Source organism: Dromiciops gliroides, chromosome 2, assembly GCF_019393635.1.
Source record: "Dromiciops gliroides isolate mDroGli1 chromosome 2, mDroGli1.pri, whole genome shotgun sequence".
Lineage (NCBI taxonomy): Eukaryota > Metazoa > Chordata > Mammalia > Microbiotheria > Microbiotheriidae > Dromiciops > Dromiciops gliroides.
Window position 1 is genome coordinate 584,309,910 of NC_057862.1, and position 26,555 is coordinate 584,336,464.

Here is a 26,555-nt window from a genome sequence, read left to right on the forward strand (position 1 = left end):
TATGTCTACTTTCCATCTAAGTAAGAATATAAAATCCACTTAGGTAATCTTTATTTTAAAATATTCTTCATGGTAGTTATGGTAATGCTGGATGTGAAACTAGAATTAAAAAAAAAAAAGCCAAGAACATCTGTAAAAGCATATGCCCACCTTCATTAGGGACATCCTTAATGGATAAAATAAAAATAAAATGATACAGAAAACGAGCAAATAAAAATGATAGAGTTGGAACAAAAAGGTATCTAAGGATGGGCTTTTAAGATAAGAAACTAAAAGAAATAAAGACACCACACTAATCTATCTTGGGCTTTATCATGCTTGATCGACTTCTTCTCTTCTACTGGCTGTGTAATTGCAGTGATTTGTGATGATGAAAAAAATAGAAGCAGATAGCCAAAAAGAACTACACCTCAATCACCTGATAGAAAGCAGGAATAAATGCTTTTTAAACTTAGAAACATTTTCTTAAACATGCAATTAACTATGACTTTACAAAATGAGAAGAATGTAATTTTACTTCATCAGTACTAGAAAAAGTGAAGTGTTTTGAATCCTATGACAAAGTTGAGAATGTGTGGCTGCATTGTATTTTTTTTTTTTTGCTAGCCCTTAAATGACTGCAGTGCATCAGGTTTTTCTAGTTTTGAAGAATCAAAGCTGTTTCTCAATTTACAAATAATTATTACTATCCTGAACTAACCCTTGAAAACAGTATTGTGTTGCCAGGAATCCTGTAGGGAATGGCTAAGGGTTTAGATACACTTTTAGTGAGAACAAGAAAAAGTTTTCTAGTTCTATATGTCATAATTTTGGTTATAAAATATTCTTATCATATTCTGGTTTTAAAAATCAACTCAAAAATTTTCTTCAAAACAATGTCAGAAATCGATTTAACACCAGGAAGAAAATAGTCTTTTGCACTTACATGTTAAAATACACTTCTACCTTTGAATTTAATCCTTTTCTCATACTCCTCCTGCAGTTTTATAAATTTTTAGGGGGAGAAGGGAAGAATGAAATGGAAAACAAATTGTGATATTAAAACATCTTCAATTTTCACAGCACTCTCTTTCATAATATATATAGATCACTCAAAATATTTAGTTAAGGTGTATGGCTCAGTTGGAGTGCAAGTATAGACTTGTTTGTTATTTTACTTGTTTTAGGAAAATTAAAGAATTTTTCCTCCTCCAGTGTCCTGACAACATGATTGACAGCCATCAACTGCAGGCCATCAGCAAAAGCACCACAGGCAATATTCTAAACATTTCCCAATTATCTAACATACTGACATATTGGTCAAGATCAGATGTCACAGGTAAATACCTTTTTTATTCAGTACTTCTTTCAGACCTGGGAAAATGATTAGCTTCCTTGTGAGGAAACTTCTTAAGTTTTAATTCTGGTAACAGTTCATGTTAAAATGTAATTATGAACACTAATTGTAGTACAAACTGTTTAAAAACAAATCATACTTTTAACAAGTAAGGTCAAGACATTTATTTAAAGTTATATTTTCAGAGGTTAATGTTTGCTGCTATGGTCAATCACCCACTGTCTTTTGTAGTGGCCTGGGTGCTGAAGAAAAAGGAGTTCTTATGAAGAAAACTGTCTTATTCATCACCAGATGTTATTTTAACTGGCTAGGAGAAGTCATGGTCAAATAGGCCATGCATCCATGGAACCTAGTTACAGGCATTGCTGCTCCCTGTACTATTTTCATTCCCATCCAGGGCACATGGGGTTATCAGGCAGAGCTGTGTGAAGCCCGGAAACAAATCTGAAGGAAGCAACTGAGCTTCTCAAATGTAGCTGTCAGGCAAGAGTTTAAAAGGATGAAAGAAAAAAAAATTAAACAACAATAATAATTACTTATTGAATGATGAGTCGAATTTCTGACTAGAAAAGAAAGAGTATGAAATAAAATACACCTTAAAACTGTGTTTTTCAGTCAAAGCTAATCTAATGGAGAGAATGTTTTTAATAGAACAGTCTAATATCTATAGTAGGATGTAAATCTGAAATATTATCAGTATTAAGGTCTTCAAAATTTGAAAAAGGAAATACAGAATAGTGAGTTGTCACAATGGCTTCAGAGCTGACAAGATTATTCACCTATCTTTTTAAAATGTTAAAGTAAACATACACGTTTTCAAAATTTCAAACTGCAAGTTAAAAACATCTGCCTTATAAAAATAACAATATGTACATTTTTACAATTATTTAGCTGTGCATTTTCCTTGAGTCAGGAAAAGACTTGCTTTTTACTCAATAGAACAAACAAAAAAGGCCTGCAGATATGACCCAAAGACCAAATTTGACTTAAATTATGAAAAAAGAAAACATTTTAATTTGGTGTGTGTTGCTTCTGAAAACTTAAACAATTTACACAGATAACCTATTTTTACAGAATACCAATAAGAAAATAAATGATTTATAAAGCATATTACAATGATTTCCCATCATTAATTTTATAGGAAATGAGTTACTTGTCTATATACACTGTAATAAAATCAGGAATTTTCAAAGAAATTTTAAATCATTGCATAAGATTTTTTTTTTTGGTTAGGGGAGAAGCTTTAATAGGAAAAACAGTATTTGGGCTTAAATATATTTCACCTAAATGAACCTGTGTCAAAGATTCTCTTTATATTATTTGGTTTTTAAATTACCTGATTCAATGGGAATTAAAAGCCTTGATTTGGGCCTGGTTTTCATTAATTAAGTTTCTTCACTATTCTGAAGAAAAGTACAGTTTAATCAAAAATATGTAAATCAAAGTTTTTAATCCTAAAAATTTTAAGGACTTATGGCATGAACATCAACACATTTATCCTAGCCAGTGTGGTAGTCTTATAGAGTCAAACAGAAGTAGAAACATGCAATTTAGGTGATAATTCTAAAAAACAGTTAAAAATAAATAAAACTAAAAATATCATGAATAGCTTCATAAGCCATTTCCCCCTTTCTTTTCAGCTATTAATACAGGCCATACAAAAAATAACTAATGCCAACCTGGAACTTCTTTTGAATGTTAAAGAATATGACAAACCAGAGTCAATACTATGTCCGATTTGAACTGCGGGAGGCTGAATAGCTTCTGCAAACTACAGTTATGACCTTACAACACTGCCTCACTCTCCCAAAATTAATAAAACCTGCAGTGAAGTCAAAATTGAAGTTATTTCTTTTTTCCCTTTCTTTCCTATTAGGTCTTACCTTTTTGTTGTTCTCTTTAATATCTTGAGGATTCAAGGACTTGTAGTCACTGAGGGAGAAAATGGCACAGTGGGTATGTATAGAATTTGACAAATGAGGTAGTTTTAAAACACATCAAATCTAAACATCTGACACACAATGATATCTTACAGTAACTAGCAATTTCATAGCAATTCAATCAACAAAACTAATATTGTAGACAATAAATAAGCCAAATAAATAAATAAAAAGTAAATACACGTTTTATTGCCTGAAGCTTTCCATCTTAAAAAAAAAAAAAGTTAGTGCAGAAAACTAGAGACTAGCCTTGCAACCAAATTCACCATGAGGTAATCCCTTGTTGTCAATGTATAAGCTACGGGCTTATTTGTCTCATCTTATTTCAAAACTAACACAATTTTCATAATCATCTTGAAGTCTGTTCTTTTATAAGATTAAGAAAAAAGAAATATATCATTTTTAAAGTAGAGAAAAGATTGTTTTTAGGAGGGGTTAAAAAAAGGGATTTCAAGGCTTGGCATAAATCTATTTCCTCAAAATGCACAAAATGTTCAAAGTAATTTATAGTTAAGCATTTCAGGACATGTCAAGTAGGGGTTTTAATATTGTTATTTTCTTGTTTCTAGCACATGTAAAGGATTTGACTGGAAAAGCAAAATGTCTTTACTTACATCAGATCTGGTCTAAAGTGGTGTAATATTGCACAAAAAGATAAGCCATTTCTCCAGGATGTAGTAAAATTGGTTATTTTCACTCCCCTATAGTTTTTTGTAACTTCTTTGCACCATACAAGCAGTGACTGACTAGCATTTGGCTTTCTCCCCAAAACAGGACTTGGTATAGGGCTTGGCTAGAAGAAAAGATAAAGAGGAAAACATTAAAAGAATTTAATGGAAGATGAAAATTAACAATAATTGACCTAACTAGAAGATCTGTACCCTTTGATGTGAGTTTTAGTCCTTCAGAGCTGTCAATTTATGACTATAACCTGCAAGTGAGGCACACAAATCTCAAGTTATTATCTCCACTTTTGGCCCTTGGCATTTGCCTTTAGAGGATGTAGATCTACAGAATTCTAAACTTCCACATGAGAACAGGCCAAGAACTGTAATGATGGAAACACTGTTAAAGTACTTAAACACTTAAGGCATTTCTATTGCATAGTCTCTGCACCTTCCACACCCTTAAAAAGATTTCCAATGTGCATTCATGAAAAAATACTGCTGTAGTGGAGAGATCAAAGTTTAACTGGTGAAATATTTTAATATACTGATATTATATACATTCTAAATGAACAGTTACTATGATAATCCTATTCAAACACCATCTTCATATGCATTTAATGAGGGTAATAATTTTAGAGTTATTAGCAACAGTGAACTGTTGTTAGCAACAGCACTTCATTATTTTAGTTTTTTCCCTAGTCTATCAGTTTCTTAAGATTATGAGAAAGCAAATTTCACTTATATGGAAAATGAATATTCAAATAAGAATAAATGAATACTTGATTTACACTAGCAACTAATTATGTATATATTGAGAACATCTTTTTCTTTATAACATTTGCTGACAAATTTATCAACTTATATTAATAACATATTGAAAAAATAAAAATAAACCCAGACTACATAATAAAGATGCTTATTCTACACTTTTAATCTTAAAATTGAGCCATTTTTGTTTTCTTGACTGTTTCACACCCAAAAAATGATTCTTCCAATTTAAAATGTCATGGATAAGTTATTTTAAGGGTAGACATTCAAGACTGAAGAAAACTACTAAGGTTTTCAGTATTTTAAATCTTGCTCTTAATTCAAAAGAAAATCAGTATAAATGTGGGATATGAAAAAATTCAGATTCAGAACGGAGACTGTCCAAAATAAGGTAAAAAAAAAAAAGACAAACTCACTTATCCTAATGTCATTACTTGGTTTGGGAAGCAAATCACTCTTGCCACAGAGTCTAGTTAAGAAAGACCAATGATGCCCCCACTTGACAAAAGCATGTCAGTGCTAAACAATTAAAGCTGTCAAACTCACATAACTATGATTTATGTATTCACTGCTTGTGGGGGAAGACAACTAAGAAATACCAAGGAGGTAATTTCTCATTTTTATTGAGTGTCAGACTAACAAATTGTTACATAAACAACCATGAATCTTGCTGTTTCTAAAACGATATCTCCATCAACAAGCAGGCAGACAGACACTACTAAACAACTTGTAAGGAATAGGCTCTTATACTGTATACTAACCTTAACTAATATTGAACAACAGAATGAAAAAGAATTTCCAATATCATTAATTCACCTCAGAAAAATATTAGTCCTTTATGAGATCAACCCAGTAAATGCACAAGTATCATTATCTAAATATTTTTAAATAAACTTCCAAATGCTTTACCAACAACTTCTACTTCCTTCTCATCTTTACACAGGTATTTTGTAGATTAGAAAAATAGAACAAAGATATTAAGACTGCCTAATGAACAACATCCCAATTACAATTCTACTGAAATGGATTAGTTTGTTCAGTGGTATGGTTTAAAAAAAAAACCAAACAAACCTGATGCTATTTGGCATCTCAATTATGTCATCATGCTCAGAAATTGTGCTAATAAAATTTTAGAGGTGGAAGAGATTTTAGAGATCATCTGAGTTCCATTTTTTTATTTTTAAGAAGGGAAGAAAATGAAGGTCCAGAGGCTACACACCCCATCCAATATCACACCATGAGTAATGGCAGAATTGGTACTAGAATCCAAATCATCTGATCTGTTCTTTCCAATTCACCGCATGATTAGTCTGATAGAGTGCTGAAGCTGGAAAAGTATGAGTCAATTCCATAAGCATTGATTTTACATCCCATATCCATAAAGGTCATTGTGCTTTATAAGAAGTATAAAGTTTAGAAGATGTGGTCCCTGATCTCATGGAACTTAATGTCTAACAGAAGTATGTAACACAAATGACTATCATACAAAATTATATGTAAATACAAAATAGAGGTTCAAATCAAGTGCTTTGTGAGATTGTGGGTTGAAAGGTCATTCCCAAAATGCAGGGCAGAAGGGGAAATTTGTGAAGGCTCCTTCTTAAAGCAGGTAGAATTTGGAGGAGAAAGATTGTAAAGGATAGGTAGGAAACCAATAGATGGAGAAGTACAGAGTTGGGAGGGTATTCTAGGTATAGGAACTAATATAATCAAAGGCAAGATGGATGCCACAGATGAGCAGATTTAAAGCTGGAATGGAGACCAGACTTCTTTCTGCTCAAACTCTTCATTTTAAGGGTGAGAAAAATGATGTCCATAGAAGTTCAATGACTTGAAGAAGGTCACAGTTAGCCAGGTTCCCTCACTCTATATCCAGTGTTCTTTCCTTGGTACCATGCTGAATGTATGGGAAGTGTGTGTGTGTGGGGGGGTTCAAGTAGTTCATAGTTTGGAGTTTAGAGTATGTGGAGGAGAATAATATTAAATAAGGATAGAAAATCAAAGTGGTATGAGCTTGTGGAAGGCCTTAAGTGCCAGGCAAGAGTTTGAACTTGAGTTAATGAATAAGATGGGAAGGCAATAAGGAGTCAATGAATGTTCTGAGGTGACAAATAATCACTTGATAACTTAAATAAAATAAGCCTGGCAGTGGCAAGAAGGATGGTATGGAGAGGGGAGAGAGTAAAAGTGGAGACATGATAGGAAGCTATTGTGACACTCCAGGTGGGTGGCAATTAGGGATTGCATTAGGCAATGGCTGTGTAAATAGAAAAAGACCTATTTGTACAAAAATATTTCTAGCAGCTCTTTTTGTGGTGGCTAAGAATTGGAAATCAAAGGAATGCCCATCAATTGGGGGATGGCAAAATAAGCTGTGGTATATGGTGGTGATGGAATATTATTGTGCTATAAGAAATGACAAGCAGGATGATTTCAGAAAGGCCTGGAAAGACTTATATGAACTGATGTATGGTGAAGTGAGCAGAACTAAGAGAGTACTGTACACAGAGACAGCAATATTGTCTGATAATAAACTGTGAAAGACAACTATTTTCAGCAATACAATGATCCAAGACAATCCCAAAGGACTATTGATGAAACATACTATCCACCTCCAAAGAAAGAACTGATATTGATGGAACACAGATTGAAGCATATTATTTTTCACTTTCTTTCATTATTTTCTTTTATTCAAGTTTTCTTATACAAATGACTAATATGATAATGTTTTACATAATCATACATGTATAACCCATATTTGATTGTTTACTGCCTCAGGGAGGGGGGAAGGGAGGGAGGGAAAGAGGGATAAAAATTGGAATTCAAAACTATAAATAAAAAGTTATTATTTTTAAAAAAAGAACTGTGGGGCAGCTAGGTGGCACAGTGGATAGAGCACCAGCCCTGGAGTCAGGGGTACCTGAGTTCAAATCTGGCCTCAGACACTTAACACTTACTAGCTATGTGACCCCGGGCAAGTCACTTAACCCCAATTGCCTCACTAAAAAAAAAAAAAAAAAGAACTGTGTCAGGCACTGTGCTCGGCCTCTACAATTGATGTATCATAGTTAAGAGGGTTGAAAAACATTTATTAAGTGCTTACTTTGTGCTAGACACTGTGCTAAGTTCTGAGGATACAAAGAAAGGCAAAAATATACTGCTGGCCTTCTAGGAGTACACAATAAGGGAGAGAGCATGCAAATAAGTGTACATTTAAGATGTACACTTAGTATACATAGTATAAATAGAGTATACAAATAGTATACTATAGTATACATATAGTATAAATGGAAGGTAATCTCAGAAGGAATGCACTAGCAGTGGAAGAGACCAAGAAAGACCTCTTACAGAAGATGAAATTTGAAGAGTCTTGAAAGAAGAACTTAGGTGAGGAAAAAGAACATTCCAGGTATGGGGGACAGCCAATAAAAAGGCATGTAATTATGAGATGGAGGACTGATTGTGTCTGAGCAACAGTAAATAGGGTCAGTAAAGTTGAAACATAAAGTGTGTGGAGGGGAGTAAGGCATACGAAGATTATAAAGATAGAGAGGAGACAGCTTGTTATGAGCTTTAAATATCAAACCTATATATTTGATTCTGGAGCTAACAGAGAACCATTGGAATTTACAAGTACAGGGAGACATGGTTAGACCTGAATTTTGTTTTGTTTTTGGGTTTCTTTTGCAGGACAATGAGGGTTAAGTGACTTGCCCAAGGTCACACAGCTAGTATGAGTCAAGTGTCTAAGGTTGGATTTGAACTCAGGTTCTCCTGAATCCAGGGCCAGTGCTTTATCCATTGTGCCACCTAGCTGCCCCCTAGACCTGAATTTTAAGAAAATAATTTTGGCAACTGGAGAGAGACTTGAGGTGAGGCAGGGAGACCAACCAGAAAGCTATGACAATAGTCCAGGAATGAGATGGAAAGCCTCCTCAAGGGTGGTGGCTGTGTGGTTGGAGAGGAGGATACATAAGCAAGATGTTGTAAAGGAAGAAAGCACAAGATTTGGCAACAGTTTGATTAAATAGGGTGAGTGAGTGAGAAGTTGGTGATGACACTAGGGCTATCAGCCCGGGTAACTGGAAGAATGGTAGTATGCTCAAAAGGAACAGGAGCACTGGGAATAAAAGATGGGTTGAGTTAGAAGATGATGGATTCTATTTTAGATGTCTAAAATTGATTTTGAGATGTCTATGGGACATCCAGTTTGAGATGTCCAATAGGCAGCTGGTGATGTGGGACAGGAGTTAAAGAGAGACTAGGCAATCTAGAGACACCTGGGAATGATTTGCATAGAACTAATGATGGAATACTTGGATGTTGATGAGAACATCAAACTAGTTAGTGTAGAGAGAAAAGAGTAAAGGGCTCAGGATAGAGCTTTAGGAAATGCCCATAGTAAGTGGGCATGAGATGGAAGGATGAAGAACTGACAAAGGAGATTGGGAAAAGGGTGGTCAGACAGGTACAAGAAAAACCAGGAAAAAGCATCATGAAAACCTAGAAAGGAAAGACCATCCAGAAGAGGGTAATCAGTAGTGTCAAATGCTGCAGCAAAGTCAAGAAGGTTAAGGAATGAAGAGAGGCCATTAAATTTGGCAATTGAGAGATCATTGGTAACTTTAGAGAGGTCAGCAGCTAAACTACAAAGGCTTAGAAGTGAGTAATAAAAAAATGGAGCCCCTAGTGTAGATGGCTTTCTCAAGGAGTTTAACCTAGGAGAGGAAGAGAGATAAAGGACAGTATCTGGGAGGTATGTTGGATCAAGTGAAGATTTTTTGAAGGATGGGGTGAGAGAAGGAAATACTTTTAGGCAGCAGGAAAGGAGCCAATAGACTGGGGGAATGCGAAGATTAGGAGAATATAGATGAGAGCAGGACCATGTGCTGGAGAAAATGAGAGGCAGAGGGAGAACTATGGGATCACTTGTACATGTAGAGGGGTTTGCCTTGACAAAAAGAAAGCCCACCTCTTCATGAGGCAGGGATGCAGAAGATAGTTGGTGAAGATGTCTCAGTGATACAAGATGAGGAAGAGGAGAGAAGAGGAAATTCTTGGCAAATGATCTCAAAGACATGGAGATGGGATATGGAGTGTCATATGTGAGGAATAGTAAAACCACCTTGGCTGGAATGCAGTATAAGAGGAGAGGCTGGAGCAAGGTCATCTAGGGCTTTCAAAGCTATGGTGGAGTTTATATTAAGCTTAGAGGCAACAGGAAGCCACTGGAGTTGGGGGAACATAGATTCTCAATGAAGGAAAATTACTTTGGTAGCAAAGAAAAGCACAATGAAGTAGAGATAGACTTAAGACAAGGAGACCAATTAGGAGGTTGTTGAGATCATCTTAGTTAAGAGTGATGAGGAACCAAACTAAAGTTGTGACTTTGTGAATGGATATAAGGGTAAGATGTGAGAGATGTGAAGGCATAAACAGCAAGATTTGGAAACAGACCAGATGTGGAGTGAGGGAGGGAAGAATCAAGGTTAATGTCAAAGTTATGAACCTAAAAACTGGAAGGATGGTGGTGCCTTTGATAGAAATAGTGAAGTTTGGAAGATGGGAGGGTTTTTGTTTTGTTTTTTTGAAGTGACAAAGGCTCTTTATTTCATTCTCGTGAGGAGGCACCCTAGTATGCAGCTAGTGGGTGCCCAGAAAGGGGGCTCACAGGCCCTGTTTTATACCCTACTCCCTAACGCGAATGGACCCTCTCCTTTTTCATCACTGGTGGGGTTACAATCTATGCGCAAAAACTAGCTAATCAGACCGCAGTATTCCTACCCCTCTTTTTATATGAGCATAACTCAGGAGTGGACCTTATACTTCCTTAGGACACAACTCTGGAGTGGACCTTATTGAGACCAGGGCTCCTTGAACCATGTGACCTTGCTAACCTGAAGGGGAGGAGGGGATCTGAGACCTTTGTCCTACAAACAGGTCAGGGGGAGTATGACTGACTGCTATATCCACATTGGGAGGAGACAACTACCCATTTCTCACAATCCCTCCTCTTTATTTTTGACTATTTGGCTCCTCTCATTCCATTTATTGAATATCTCCTCTGCCTTTTGGTCTAAATCTGTGAATCCTATGCTATCTAGGCAGATTAGAGCATCAGATGACCCTTTTTGGCCCTCTGGGCTGTATTTCTTTCTTGATTTAGACTCAGATTTGGAGAAATCCTCAGATGCCATGGTAAAGGGGGTGGCCAGCCACACAAAACCACAAGTCCCAGTCCAGTTAGGGGGTAAGGTTGGTCAGATGGGAAGGTTTTGGAGAATCATAAGAAATTCTGATTTTGACCTGTTAATAATGCTATAATAACAGCTAATATTTATGTAATGCTTTATGGTTTGTCAAGCTACTTACAAAAAATCATCTCATTTTTTCCTCACAGAAACCCTAAGAGATAAGCACTATTATCCCCATAATTACAGTTTAGAAAACTGAAGAAAATAGGGGTTAAATGACTTGTCCAGAGTCATTCAGTTAGTGTCTATGGGCAGCTCTGAATTCAGGTCTTACTGACTGCGAGATGTGTTTGGGATATCTGATATAGATGTTCAACAGGCAGAGAGCAATGCAGGCCTAAGGTCAGGAGAAAGATGGGCTGGATGTGTAGATATGAGTCATCTGCAGAGAGATGACAGCATCTACCGTCGACAATCAGATGAGATAGCAAAGTGCCTGGAACAGAGAAGCTATTTAATAAGCCAGTTCTTCCTTCTTTCCTCCCTGCTCCCTCCTGGGATAGCACCTTTGGGTACATCCACATTTAAGGAGTATGATATGGATGACAGGCAAAGGAAACTCAAAGGGAGAAGTCAGGTAAGCAGGAAGAGAGCCATGAGAGAGTAGTGCCACAAAAACCCAGAGAGGAAAGAGTATTTATTCCACTAGGAGACAGATGTCAATACTTCTAAAAACAGCAAATGTATTGAGGAGGAAAATGGAGAAAAGACTATTAAATTTGCCAAGTAAAAGATCACTGGTAACGTTGAAGAGAGCAGTTCTGGTTCAGTGATGAAGTCAGAATCCAGAATGCAAAGGGTTGAGAAATGAGAGGAGTGGAGAAAAAAGAGAGGCAGTGAGTCATAGCTTTTACATGGAGTTTAACTGAGAAAGGCAGGTGAGATACAGGATGTTGAGGAGGTGATAAAGTCCATTTCAGGTTTTTTAAGGATGAGAAAGGCTTTGACATGCTTGAAGTAGGGAAAGAACCAGTAGAAAAGAGAAGTTAAAGATTGGAGGAAAAGAACAGATTGAGGATGCAATCTTCTGAAGAAAGAAAGAAAGAAAGAAAGAAAGAAAGAAAGAAAGGAAGAAAGAAAGAAAGAAAGAAAGAAAAAGAAAGTATGAGGATGCAATCTTCTGGAGAAGACAGGAGTGGAAAGCAGCATGTGCCTTTGTACAGAGGCTGGCCTTTGTACGGAAAAGGGTCCATATCAGAGACTGGGGGAAAGAAAGAAAGCGTGGAAGATAATGTCAAGGAGTTTTGAGATTAAAGGAACAGAAGAGGTTTCATTAAATGGCCTTTATATTCTCAGTAAAGTAAGAGACAAGGTCTTTGGTTGAGGGAGTGACAGAAGAGGTAGTGAGAAAGAAGTTTGAGGAGGGAAAAAAAACTGTGGAATAGCTTCTGTGGTAGTTAGTTTAAGAACCAATTAGAGAGAAATAAGAGGACGACATTGCAGAAGTGAGTGCCTGATGGAGGTTAGATAATATGAGTCTGTAATGTACCCAATCATCATGGCTGTGAGACTTCCTCCAGCTATGTTCGACTGCTCTGAGCAGGATAAGAAGAGGTATATAGTAGGAGTAAAACAGGGATGAAGTTTGTCAATAGATGAACAATGATAGGACAAAGGAATAAGAAATTAGAGAGTAGAAGAATGTAGAGTTGAACTGGCTAATCACTTGGCTGAGACTAGAGAGTAAGAAAAGTGAAGTCAGAACAGGTAATTATGGCCTGATAAAGTACTGAGGGATAGAAGGTTTGGAGGTCTCGATGAAGGCAAAGAATTGTTTTAGGAAGAGTAAGGCAGAAAGAGAGGTGGAATGATAGACTATTATGATCATATAGGGGAATGTCAGCATTTCCAATTAGGGAAAGTGAACACATGGGGAATGGTGAGATTATGGGATCATCTTTATATATGGTTAAGGTAGAGTGAAAGTAGGTCATAGGATTTAAGGAGCTCACAATCGTAAAGAGACAACATGAGACCAAACATGCAGACAAGCTCAGTACAGGAGAAATAGGAAATCATTAAATCAAGGAAGGGCATTAGAATTAAGTGAGGTTGGCAAATGCTTCCTGGAAAAGAGGGAATTTTAGTTGAGATTTAAAGGAAACCAAAGAAGTCAGGAGTATTGAGGGCATTACAGGAATGAGGGACAGCCAGAGAAAATGCTCTGAACCAATAGACAGAGAGCCAGGAGGCCAGTGTCACTGGACTGAAAAATACCCAAATAAGGTGTGAGAAGACTGGAAAGGGGAAAGACTTTGAATTCTAGGCAGAGATTTTTGTATTTAATAGTAGAAGCAATAGGGAGCCAGTGGCATCGAGAGAGAGAGAGAGAGAGGGAGGGAGGGAGGGAGGAAGGGTAGGAGGGAGAGAGAGAGAGAGAGAGAGAGAGAGAGAGAGGTGTGCTTACATGGTTGGACTTTAACCTAATGACCTTTTCAATCTCCAACCTTCCTTTACTTTTAAAAAAATGTTCAATGGGAGGTAGAGATGGTGCTTATAAAATCACACTTTTTTAAAGATTATAGGGAGAAAAGAGGACCCAGGAAAAAACTCTGGGGGTAGACCAACAGTGTGCATGACCTAGATAAAGATCTAGCAAAGTAAACTAAGGAGTGGTTGGACAGGTACGACAAGAACCTTGTGTGAAATATCATAAGAAGGAGAAGAGGAGGGGTGGAGTGGTAAGCAGCTGCAAGTGCTATAGAGAGCTCAAGGATGATGAGGATTAAGAAAAAGTCATTAGATTTGCCAATTAAATGATCACTGGCAACTCTGAGAGAACAATTTCAGTTGTACAATGAGGGGTAGAGGACAGATCAGATAAGGTTTAGCAAAGAGTAGAAGGAGAAGTGGATTTAGGATGATAGATGGGATGGAGGGATTTAATATGAGTTTATGAATGAGGGAAAGACATGGATGTGTTTAGAGGCAGCAGCAAGGGGACTAGTAGATGTGAAAAAAGGAGGGCAGTACAGAAGCTTGTGGAAAATGGCCTTTATTTTTCTTGGACTGAGGATCTCAGGCTAGAGATTGGGGAGAAGGTATTGTGAGAGACTCAGAGGAAGAAGAAAAGAAGGTTTGCAACAACCAATGTGGAGACTGAGATAGATAATTAGAGAGACGGAAAAGGAATGTCTTCCTGTAGTAAGTGCTGAATAGAGATTAGATAACAAACATGTAATGGACTCAGGCATCACCATTATGTAACTTTCTCCCACCTCTATTCCTAGCATGTGAACAGGTATGTAGGAATCAGATGGTGTTAGTAATTGCAATCTCACAGGCTTGTGAGATTTAATGTTTGGTTTGATGGTTCCTGCTTGGTTTTTCTATAGCAGTAAATCTACAGTGATGCTATTGTAGCTAATTCTCTCTCATCAGGCAAAGGTAAAGAAGAACACCTAGAAGACTGGGGACAGGAGAAAAAGGAGAACAGGGTCAACCAGAAGGAAAAGAGTTTAAATGACTGAGGGAAAGGAGTGTGGAAATCCAACTGGGATTAGTCCTTTCCTCAGAGCTTACTCTGGGCAAAGACCCTGAATGGGCCCCCATACCTTACAACCAAAGGAGGCTGAGGTTAAGCTTTGGATGGGTTGGTGGGGGGATCCAAGCAGGAACGGGATGAGGAATGGACCAAAGATTGATGTAGGCGTAATTTGGTTTGTGTTTCTCCTAGGCTAGAAGTTAGGGGAAGATCTTGAGCTTAACTCTCTGGGACTTAAAAGCAAAGACCATAAGACTAGAGGGATTTACTAGGCCTGGTGGGAAGTAAGAGATGGAAAGAGAAATCAGAAAGGGGGAGAGGGAGCTGAAAACTGTAGTGGTGCTGAAAATTTGAGAAGATATCTAGGACTGTGAACTAAGGGAAGAAGCTCTTTGTTGACTCAGGTGCCCATGATATGACCAAGGAATGCTGACTGTTTACTGGAACTTTAGTGAAGAAGCTCAGCACAGTATGTTTTTAATTCTTCCTTGCCTCTGCATGTAGCTGTTTATCAAGCAAAACTTTTTTTTGGCTTTTTTTTTTGTTTGTTTTTGTTTTGTTTTGTTTGCGGGGCAACGGGGGTTAAGTGACTTGCCCAGGGTCACACAGCTAGGAAGTGTCAAGTGTCTGAGGCCGGATTTGAACTCAGATACTCCTGAATCCAGGGCCGGTGCTTTATCCACTGCGCCACCTAGCTGCCCCCCAAGCAAAACCTTTTGATATGTTCTCTGGTGATATTTAGCTAGTTTTTATCCTGATTGCATTTTTATATAAATATATGAAGTTGATCTAGGACCTGTAAATTTGACTGTGTATGATAATAGAATTCAAGCAAAGCATGATGTGTACCCATTTAGGGGATACAAATGTTAGAACCCTCCCCATTTCTATTATTTCTGTTTTATAACTCACATGGGTGGGGGAGCAGGAAGGAGATATCGAGCTAACTTTGATTTTATTTTACTCTTACTAACACCTTGCTGGAGGTTATAAAAAAAGAAGCAGAGAATCTGAAAACAGATTCTGGGACCTTTTATTGCTAGATGGAACATGTACTGTAATATTTAGAAAAGATGAACAGTGTCTAGCTTTGCACTTGCTCTCTTAGTCTCAAGGGGGAGAGGGAGAAACATGGGAGGGAGAATGAAGAGTCTGGACTAGAGAAAAGTTGAAATTTGTATCATATATGTAGTTCATTAGAGTAATCATGAGTAATTTTGGCACTGCATTTATACTTAAGCATTTTACATGAAACTGGATTTTGGGGGAACAAATATATAATGATCTACTCTAATAAAATGACACTGTTAATTTTCCCTCAAAGACTAAATATTTAACTATTGAATTGATCAACCATTAGAAAAAAATCTAAGCATAAATACATATGCAACTTTGTAATATGAATCTTCATATCTGAAAAGCATTTCCATTTCAAAACTTAAATAAGCACTTTTCACTCATCTAGTTGAAATGTAAAAATTATTGCTTATGGTCTATTAAGGCTGCTACTTAATTTTATTTATTTATTTATTTTTTTAGTGAGGCAATTGGGGTTAAGTGACTTGCCCAGGGTCACACAGCTAGTAAGTGTTAAGTGTCTGAGGCCGGATTTGAACTCAGGCACTCCTGACTCCAGGGCCGGTGCTCTATCCACTGCGCCACCTAGCTGCCCTGCTACTTAATTTTTTAAAAGAACAAACAGCACTAAAGGCTTTTATCATTATTTTTGTCTTGATTTTTCCCTGAATTTTAATTTTAAAATGATTTATTAATCTTTTAACCTTTATAGGCTTGATTTAAAAATATTATCTTATTTTATTTTTTATGGGGCAATGGGGGTTAAGTGACTTGCCCAAGGTCACACAGCTAGTAAGTGTTAAGTGTCTGAGGCCAGATTTGAACTCAGGTCCTCCTGAATCCAGGGCCGGTGCTTTATCCACTGCACCACCTAGCTGTCCCAGGCTTGATTTTAAAGTGGAATTTAGTATGGTGTGAGTTTAAAATAGAATTTCATTCAATATTGGTTGCTTTTAAGAAAGATTATTATGTGTTAACCTTAATTTAAATTTAACTTTTTTCCTTTCCTTCTTTCAACCTTAATATGAATATCTGAAATATACTTTATAGAAATTATATTGAATATTTGCTATCCTCCTCCTCTCTCCCACTGAAGCTAACATTTGGAGTTTCTGTTTTGTCTTGAAGATCTTGCTTTTGGATTTGTGAAACCTTTTTTTGACGTTCTTTTGTTTTGGATTTCTTCAAATATTTTTCCTTCAGAACTGAGTTATTTTCAAATTTTGCCTTAACTACTGAGGCAATGAGAATACCACTTGTTTTATAGCTGTCATTTCAATATTGCTGTTAATCTTCATTGTAACGAACTACACTATTTGGTCCTTCGGTATTTTGCTTTTTAATATAAATAAATATTGGAATTATATGTAATTATAGGTTACAATATATTACTTAGTGGTACTGTCAATTTATGGAGAAAAATATTCACAAGGGGTTGCTAAATATAGAAAATAGGAGAAGAGGGGAGAACAAGTATTTATTAAGCACCTACTATTTGCCACTGTGCTAAGTACAAGTACTATCTCATTTGGGGTACATGATTTAGACATAAAAGGTGATACCATAGGTAAATTAGGAGAGGAAGAAATAGTTTACCTCACAGATTTGTGGAAAGGAGAACAGTTTATGACCAAACAAGAGAAAGAGAATATTATGAAATGCAAAATGGATGACTTTGATTACATTAAATTAAAAAGGTTTTGTACAAACAGAAGCAATACATCCAAAATTAGAAGGGAGGCAGAAATCTGGGAAACAATTTTTATAGCCAGTATTTCTGATAAAAGGCCTCATTTCTAAAATATTAGGTCTTTTCCCCAAAGAGATCATAAAAAAGGGAAAAGGACCCACATGTACAAAAATATTTATAGCTGCTCTTTTTGTGGTGGCAAGGAATTGGAAATTGGGGGGAATGCCCATCAATTGGGGAATGGCTGAAACAAGTTGTGGTATACTATTGTGCTGTAAGAAACGATGAGCAGGTGGGTTTCAGAGAAACCTGGAAGGACTTACATAAACTGATGCTGAGCGAGATGAGCAGAACCAGGAGAACATTGTACACAGTATCAACAACATTATGTGTTGATCAACTGTGATAGACTTGACTCTTCTCAGCAATACAATGGTCCAAGATAGTTCCAAAGGACTCATGGAAAGTGCTCTCCAAATTCAGAAAAAAAGAACTATGGAATCTAGATGCTGATTGAACCATACTATTCCTATTTTTTTGTTTTTCTTTTTTTTGAGGTTTTTCCTTTTTGCTCTGATTCTTCTCTTATAACATGACTAATGCAGAAATATGTTTAATGTGTTATATAATATATATGTATATATATGTGTGTGTGTGTATATATATATATATATATATATATAAAACCTATATCAGATTACCTGCTGTCTAGGGGAGGGGGGGAGGGAGGGAGAAAAATTTGAAATCTGAAATCTTATATAAACAAATGTTGAAAATTATCTCTACATGTAACTGGAAAATAATAAAATACTTTTATTAAAAAAAGAAGATCCCTAACCCCTCTGAATAAAAATGAATAGAGGTTTGAGTTAGTCATAGTCCCTGGTCTATGACTAAGCTTGGTTGATCTCCGACAGTAGTAACAAAATGTTCCATTCAATGAAAAGCCTGTAAGGTGCTCATTTTGCCTTTTTGTAGGGCATAAGGAAACCCTACAAAACGAGGCAAAAGATTGCCCTATCCTCAAGGAACAATCTAATGAAGATGCCATGAGTTTTTTAACTCTAGTTTCTTCAGAAATTTGTTCAGTTACATATTTTCCTTTTTGTTTATGTTAGGTTTAACCAAAACTGCAAGAGGGATATTGAAGTCTCCTGTCACTATTGTGTTACTTGTCTGTATCTTCTAGTAACTCAGATGTTTCCTTTATGAATCTGGATGCCAAGGTGCCTGAAGAATATGGTTTATTACCTATTGTTCCTTACACCATTAATGTAGTTTCCCTGTTTATCCCTATTTATTTTCTGAATGTTTGTTTTTGCTTTGTCAGCATGACTGTAATTCCTGCTTTTTTGTATTTACTTGATGTGTGGTAAATTTTTTTTCTCCAGCCTCTCAGTTTTACTTTGTATGTACTTGTTTTTTAAATGTGTTTCTTGTAAACAACTAGCTGTAGGGCTTTGTTGCTTTATTCAATCTGCCACTTTTTTGGTTTGTTTTTGTTTTACTGCACTGTTTAACCCATTCAGAGTTAGTTATGAGAGGCTTATGTTTTCCTCCATTTGTCTCTAATTTTTTTTTCAAGTTCTGACCCCTCTTTTCTGTTGTAAACACAGTGCAATTACTTTAATTAGTTTACTTTAACTTTTTAAAAGGTGGTCCTGCTCCCAATGGGTCTTTTCCCTTTATCCTTGACCCCTCCTCTCATTTGTTACCCATTTCCCTTTAGAGTTTTGCTTATTACTTTTTCTTTCCTGAAAGTAAATTCCCACTTCCTCTCCTTCTCTTCAACTAGTCCTGCTCATTAATTTTTTAAAATTTCAATTTCTGTATCCTTTTCAATAAAGGATTTCTCTCACTCTCTTCATCATCTGTAATCTTTTTCTTTCTACTTTAGACCCCCATTCTCTGATTCATGATCCCAATATTATCTAGCCTCTTTACTTGCTGCCTATTGTGATCTATTAAGGGCCTCTTCAGACCAGGGAATTGGTTGTGGGAGAGGAGAGTCAGAAGTAGATGACTAAGGGGTTAACTCTGAAGTCTAAAACTGCTGACTTCCCAGCACCATCATGCAAAGATATGGATTTATTTGAGAAGACCAGGAATAACAAGTTGGTCTATTGTTCTTTAGTTATTCTCTTGCAAATTACATTGTGGTGGGATCTTTATTTTTTTTTCCTCTTCTGATCACTGCAGAATTTTCTATATTTCAGAGTTGCTTACTTGCATTATTTAATGTGATAGGGATAAGTTGCTCCTAGGCTCCCTCTAATCCCACCATTTTCCATGGTTCCTCTTTTTATTGTTATGGATTATTCCTAGGAGGTTCTGCATTGCTCTAATGCAAGGCTTCATGAAATCAGCACAAAAATTAGGAGCACCTGGAAGACCTCATCATTCACAGAAATCTTTGTTAAACTTGGACCTTCTCCATATCTCCCATGTGTAATATTTATGATCATAGGTTCATTGAAAAAAGTTGTTTTACTTTTGGGGAAAACAAATGATTTTGATATCTGGATAGAAGGAAACCTCTTGTTGTAAAAGGGCCTTTTAAGGGAGTATTTTGGTCTACTAAATCATGCATTTTAAATAATCATCAAACAATAAGCACATGCATTCTTTAAATTTTTCTGTCAAATGTATGATGATAAAGATTAGGGCTACAATAGAATATCTCTCACAAAATTCTTCCTCTTTCTCTACTAAAGCCCTCAGTAAGGATGCACTTGATGCATATGTAAGTGATTTTATAAAAATTTTATACAATTTTATATAAATTTAGGTCAGAAGTTGCTCCTTTACTTAATCATCTTTTTTCTTTTCCCTGTTTTGTTAATGATGTCTTTTGTTTTTATATAATATTCATTTCCAAATATATTAAATATTGTTTCTACTGCCTATTGAGTCTTCCTTTTAAACAAACATTTAAAAAGAAGAAGAATAAAATATTTCAGTAACATTAACCAAAATAGTGACCATGTCTAAGAGCAAATGCAATGTTCCATACCTATAGTGGCCCCCATGGAAAGAAGGTAAGGAGGTTTATTTACTCAACTCTTCTTTAGGGCCCACCTTGGTCATAATAAACATATAGAGTTCAGTTTAATTACACTCTTCCTTCCATTTTATAATGTTGTGGTCATAAGGTATAATGTTTTCCTAGATCTTCTTAATTCACCTTGTATCAGCTAAATAATTTTACCATGGTTCTTTGAATTCTTTAAATTCATAAATTTTTAGGGAATGGTAATAATATTCCATTATATTAATATATTACAATTTGTTTAGACATTTCCCCAATAACCATCTACTTTGTTTTCTGTTCTTTGAATACAAGTTTCTACTGGGGCAAAGAATTGGCTAGTAGTATGAAGTCTTAAGCCATAGCAAGATAAGGCAAGAGGATCATCTATCAGAGCAAAGGAACATGGGGAAGGAGGACAAATTTCTGGGGGTTGGGGGTGGAGATGACTAGAGAGGACTGCAATAGCCAGCTAAGAGATTGCATGGAGGTCTGGACCCTGGAAAGCTAAAGTAAAAGCTCATATATTGGGGCAGTTAGATGCCACAGTGGATAGAGCACTGGCCCTGGATTCCAGAGGACCTGAATTCAAACCTGACCTCAGACACTTGACAGTAGCTGTGTGACCCTGAGCAAGTCACTTAACCCCAACTGCCTCAACAAAAAAAAAAAAAAAAAAAAAAAAAAAAAAAAAAAAAGAAAGAAAAGAAAAGAAAAAAAAAGCTCATATATCAAAGCTAGGGGAGCTAGGTCCAGAGTCCTCTGATGAGGAGAAGATGAAGATGGTAGAACCTTCTGAGTTTGCAGTTTGAACCCCAAATGACTTCCAGGTTATTATGAAGTAGGACTTTAATGGAACAGATTAGATAAACAAGAATGAAAAAGAATCAAACTCAATATCCTAGTATTTGGCTCCTTTGAAAACAAAGTATTTAGGGAAGGAATCCCTATCAACAAGATCTTATGGGGAAAATGGAAAGTATTTTAGCAAAATATAAATTCGGTTCAGTATTTTACATTAATAATATAATAGGGGCAGCTAGGTGGCGTAGTGGATAAAGCACTGGCCTTGGATTCAGGAGGACCTGAGTTCAAATCCAGCCTCAGACACTTGACACTTACTAGCTGTGTGACCCCAGGCAAGTCACTTAACCCTCATTGCCCTGCAAAAAAAACCAACAACCCAGAAAAACTAATAATATAATAGACTCCAAATGTCTGTGTAGCCTAAATGTAAAAAGTAAGATCATGAAAGAATTAGAAGAAAAGTGGATGTAGCTAACTTTCATAACAATGGCTAGCTTGATAAGAATTATTTTTTTTCCCCAAGGCAATGAGGATTAAGTGACTTGCCCAGGGTCACACAGCTAGTAAGTGTCAAGTGTCTGAAGCCACATTTGAACTCAGGTCCTCCTGAATCCAGGGCAGGTGCTTTATCCACTGCACCACCTAGCTACCCCAATAAGAATTCTTTCTTTTCCCCACCCAGGCTCTCTACAAACAGGGCTTTTATTAGTGTGTTGAGAAGGGGGTGGGGAATCACCCAGGGATCGAGCCAATAAGGAATCACCCCCCTGCCCCTGCTTTACGCCTTTCCTTCTCAAACCACCTTGTCAGAAGGGAGGGTGGGAGGAGAATGAGCTCCCTGGTGGTGTCCAGGGCTGGCCCGTTCTGAGGTCTGGACAACACAGCTAGAGTTCCTGCATGTCCACTAAAAGAGCACATGCCTCACATGTTGGCTCGTTCCTCCTCCAACCTTGAGTTGTAGGCTCAGGATGGCGTCCATGTACTGATCCATGCACATCGCAATGCACTTCTGCTCAGAGTTGTCCCAGGAGCTGCTGGGCTTCCCAATGCACTTCCGGAAACACTTGTTCATCATCCTCTGCAGCAGCTCCTGTGCGTTGGCCATGGTGATCTGCACCTTCACTTGCTCCATGATGAGCCCTGGGTCCAGCTTCCCACCGTACTCCCGAAGTCTGAGCCAAAGCTGCCCTCCATGGCCCCCAAGCAAAGTCACCCAAGCGCCGCCACAGCCCCCGCGTGCACCGACCCGTACCTGCACTAGCCCCAAAAGAATTCTTAATGAAATAAAGGATAGAAATCTCAAAAGCCAGGGGTGGCTAGGTGGCGCAGTGGATAAAGCACCGGCCTTGGATTCAGGAGTACCTGAGTTCAAATCCGGCCTTGGACACTTGACTTACTAGCTGTGTGACCCTGGGCAAGTCACTTAACCCCCATTGCCCAGGAAAAAAAAAAAAAAAAGAAATCACAAAAGCCAAAGCAGATAATTGTTATCAAATTGAAATTAATCAATAAGCACTTATTAAGAAACTACTATTGGATAAAGCACTGGCCTTGGATTCAGGAGGACCTGAGTTCAAATCCAGCCTCAGACACTTGACACTTAACTAGCTGTGTGACTCTGGGCAAGTCACTTAACCCTCATTGCCCTGCAAAAACAAAACTAAACTAAGAAACTACTATGTGCCAGGCGCTATACTGAGCAGTAGGTATACAAGGATTAAAGTGAAACAGTCCCTTCTCTTAAGAAACTTACATTCCATTGCAGGAGACAACACATACATATATAGGTAAATACAAAAAACATACAAAGTAACCTTGAATGGAAAGGTACAAAATCCATGAACAAAATCAATGCAACCAGGATAAGAAGGAATGGATGAGAAAAAAAACAAACAACTTATGTAGTTCTGATAAAATGTCTGATCACTTAAGATATGCATGTGGCATATACCTTTCTAAGGAGGTCAGAAAGTTCCCAATAAGCCAAATTATGGTGAGCATGGATAAGTCATATAACTTTAAGGATGAGATGCCTATTTGCATCAGGTGGAGGGAGGTTCCAGAGAACCCCCTCCTCCTTCACTCTCTCCCCCAAATAAACAGACAATTAAGAGTTGTGCCACACCATTACAGAGAAATCTCTAGTGTTAATGGATTAGTAGGTGGTGACTTTTGGAATCAGAACAAAAAAGGAACAAGAAACTCCCAAGTACTGCAAATAAACGAGAGCTATGCTATCCTTAAAACCAAGCTAAACCAAACAAAAACTCCCCCAAAACCATGAATGGGAAAGTTTAAAGTAAAAGGAAAGACAAAAAAAAACCTAAAAACCCAATAAAATAATAGAGCATATTTTCAGAGAGAATATATTCAACTACCAGATTTCTGTTTTTCACATATACTCTCCTTATGCCCTGCCTAGGGGTCCCTAAACTGTTTTCTTATCAATCTTTCCTCATAGGTCAGTCATTCCTTTTGATAGAAAGAATTTATGTATCACTGGAGAATGGGTGTTAATCCTAGCTTCCTAAGGAAGACTGCCAGCTTTTATACATTTTTTCATTTCATTCTCTTTCTTTTGTTTGATGAATAATCCTATCAGACAAGGCAGTTTTGGGGCCATCAGGCATCACTCCCTCTAGGCTACATATTCTGACACTGGAGAATCCTTTGGTTTTAGACAATTGCTCCTGAGGATAAATAGAATAAGCCTCAGTTGGAAGCAAAGCTCAAGGATACTAATTCAGAACAATACAAGTTATATTCTTATTTCTTTTTTATGATGGATTGCTTTCATTAGGAACTAGATGGAAATCAATTTGTTGATGGTGTGGGAGCCCACAAGCATGTTTAAGATACTAAACTAAATTAAAGAAGATCAATTTTATGGTCATCGTGTTGTAGAAAGGGAATGTTAATTCAAGAACACAGGTGAGTCCAATGCAGTAGTAGGTGTTGGTGAATTTATAAGTCAGGGCAATACTCTTCTTAGTCAATTTTGAACCCCCCTTCTTTCTTCATTGGCCCCATTAACAAAAAAAGATGCAGTTGCTAAAGGGATTTAGGACCATCAAGATAAAAAAAATCAAGCAAGAACTTTTAAAAAGTATGTTAACTGGGGCAGCTAGGTGGCACAGTGGATAGAGCACCGGCCCTGAAGTCAGGAGTACCTGAGTTCAAATCCGGCCTTAGACACTTAACACTTACTAGCTGTGTGACCCTGGGCAAGTCACTTAACCCCAATTGCCTCACTAAAAAAAAAAAAAAGAATAAAAAAAGTATGTTAACTCAGAACCCTCTCTTTACTAAGCTTTGAATTAAAGGGCCCTCAAATAATAAGTAAAATGAGCTAAGTAAAATGCCAGGAAAGCCTTGAATACACTATACAACACATTTCAAACAAATGTTGGATATATAAACTAGAGACTTGAGGCAAATATGGAAAGATATGACAGAACAAAACAGCATCAGAAGAGACCACCATAGGCCACTAACTCTGACTGTATGTAAAAAGAACTGTACTTCTCAATGGATCTCTGGTCTCACTGACATAAATACTCCCTCCAATAGTGCAAATTCCTACCTACCCATGCTTGCACATCCTGTGCAATCTTGTTTACATCCTATCATAAATAAGTCAATAGAGGGTACACACCACTCTATGGGTCTACCACTAAATCTCTTGAAATATTCAACCAAGATAACATAGGAGTAGGTAAACTATCCACTTGTTATCCTTTGCTCTTACTACATGACCAGCCCACAATAAAGCAACAGTGTATTTGGAATCAGAGAACATACTTAAACCAAAATTTAAATACCATCTCTTCTACCATCCTGTGTGGTCTCAATAATTTTACTACTCTGGGCCTTACTTTCCTCAACTATAAAATGGTGAGGTTAGACTAGACAAGCTCTAGGATCTCTTTCAGCTATAGATCTAGGGTACCGTGTACAAAATGTTAAAGTACATTGAAAGAATTTATATTTCTAGTCCTAATCTCTTTCCTAAAACTCCAATCCTATATTACCAATTCTCTGCTTTACCTTTTCAACCTGAATGTTCTACAGGATTCTTACACTTAATGGAACTAAGATTTGTTCATAAATCTATCCCTTCTCCAAACTTGCCTAGTTCTAATCATCTTTCAAGACACCAGTTTTACAACCAAGTCATCTTTGACCCTTCATCTCCCCAATATTCTTTCAGTCAACTAATATTATTTTTTTACCTTGAAAAGATTGCTTGGACCTGTGCTCTTCTCTCAATTTTACACTAATATCTACCCTAGTTTAGGCTTTCATCACCTCTTACTGGTACTACTATAATAATCTACCGAGTCTCCCTCTTCAGGCTCTCCCCCTCTCCAATCCATTCTCTATATAGCTGCAAAACTGATTTTGGTATTTTTCCTCTTTAAGGATGATTTTATTATGTTTCTTTTTAAAAATATAAACATTTTACTTAGTTTTGAGTTCCAAATTCTATCTCTCTCCCCCCCCTCCCTCCTGCCTTAGGCAGTAAGCAATGAGATATGGGTTATACATGTGCAAACATGTAAAACATTCCCATATCAATCAATTTGTATAAGAAGATTCAAATAAAAGAAAAAAAAGAAAGTGAAAAATGGCATGCTTCAGTCTGTGTTGAGCCAATATCAGTTTTTTGTTTATAAGTGGACAGTATGCTTCATCATTAGTCCTATGGGATTGTCTTGGATCATTGTATTGCTGAGAATAGCTAAGTCATTCACGATTCTTCACTAAACAATATTGCTGTTACTGTATACAATGTTCTCCTGGTTCTGTTCACTTCACTATACGTCAATTCATGTAAATCTTTCCAGGTTTTTGTGAAATCATCCTGCTTGTCATTTCTTATAGCATAATAATATTGTATTACAATCATATACCACAGATTGTTTAGCCATTCCCCAATTGATGAGCATCCCTTTGATTTTCAATTCTTAGCTACCACAAAAAGAGCAAATAGGTCCTTCTCTCTCCTTCTCTTTTTCTTTTCTTTTTTTGGGGGAGGAATGTCTTTGGGATATAAACATAGCAGTGATATTGCTAGGTCACAGGAGATGTACAAAAACTGATATTCTTAAAACATGGAATTCACCATACCACTCCCCTACCAATAATTCTTCAATAGGTTCCTATTGCTTTTAGAATAAAATACAATATTATAAATCTGGCACAAAGCCCTACATAATGGGTCTCCTACCTACCTTTCCAATCACTTCATGTTATTCCCATATGTATTCTCTCCAAATACTATGTTCAATCTCCCACCTCAATGCCAAGGCACACAGGCTGTCTACCTTTAAAATCCTTTCCTTTCTTCAATGTGCAGCTCAGGTACACCTAAACAAGGCATCTCCTAATCCTCTAAACTGTTCATACTCTCCATCCCTTGAAATAGCTTTACATTACTTTGTATTTACTTGTCTGGGTACTTTTGTATTTCTCAAAAGAATGTAAATAAGCTCTGTGACTA

At 36.9% G+C, this 26,555-nt stretch overlaps 1 protein-coding gene and 1 pseudogene across 13 annotated transcripts in view; both read right to left on the reverse strand.

Moving 5' to 3' along the window:
• The window catches only part of EHBP1 (EH domain binding protein 1), a 384,386-nt gene that overhangs the window by 129,676 nt on the left and 228,155 nt on the right, over positions 1–26,555 (reverse strand). For all 13 annotated transcript variants that reach the window (XM_043982716.1, XM_043982715.1, XM_043982718.1 and 10 more), the window contains 2 exons: positions 3,891–4,069; positions 3,220–3,268 (listed from right to left, as the gene is read on the reverse strand). In XM_043982716.1, the coding sequence (XP_043838651.1) occupies positions 3,220–3,268; positions 3,891–4,069 (228 nt within the window). The remainder of the gene's footprint in view (positions 1–3,219; positions 3,269–3,890; positions 4,070–26,555) is intronic.
• Positions 21,974–22,246, reverse strand: LOC122740471 (annotated as a pseudogene).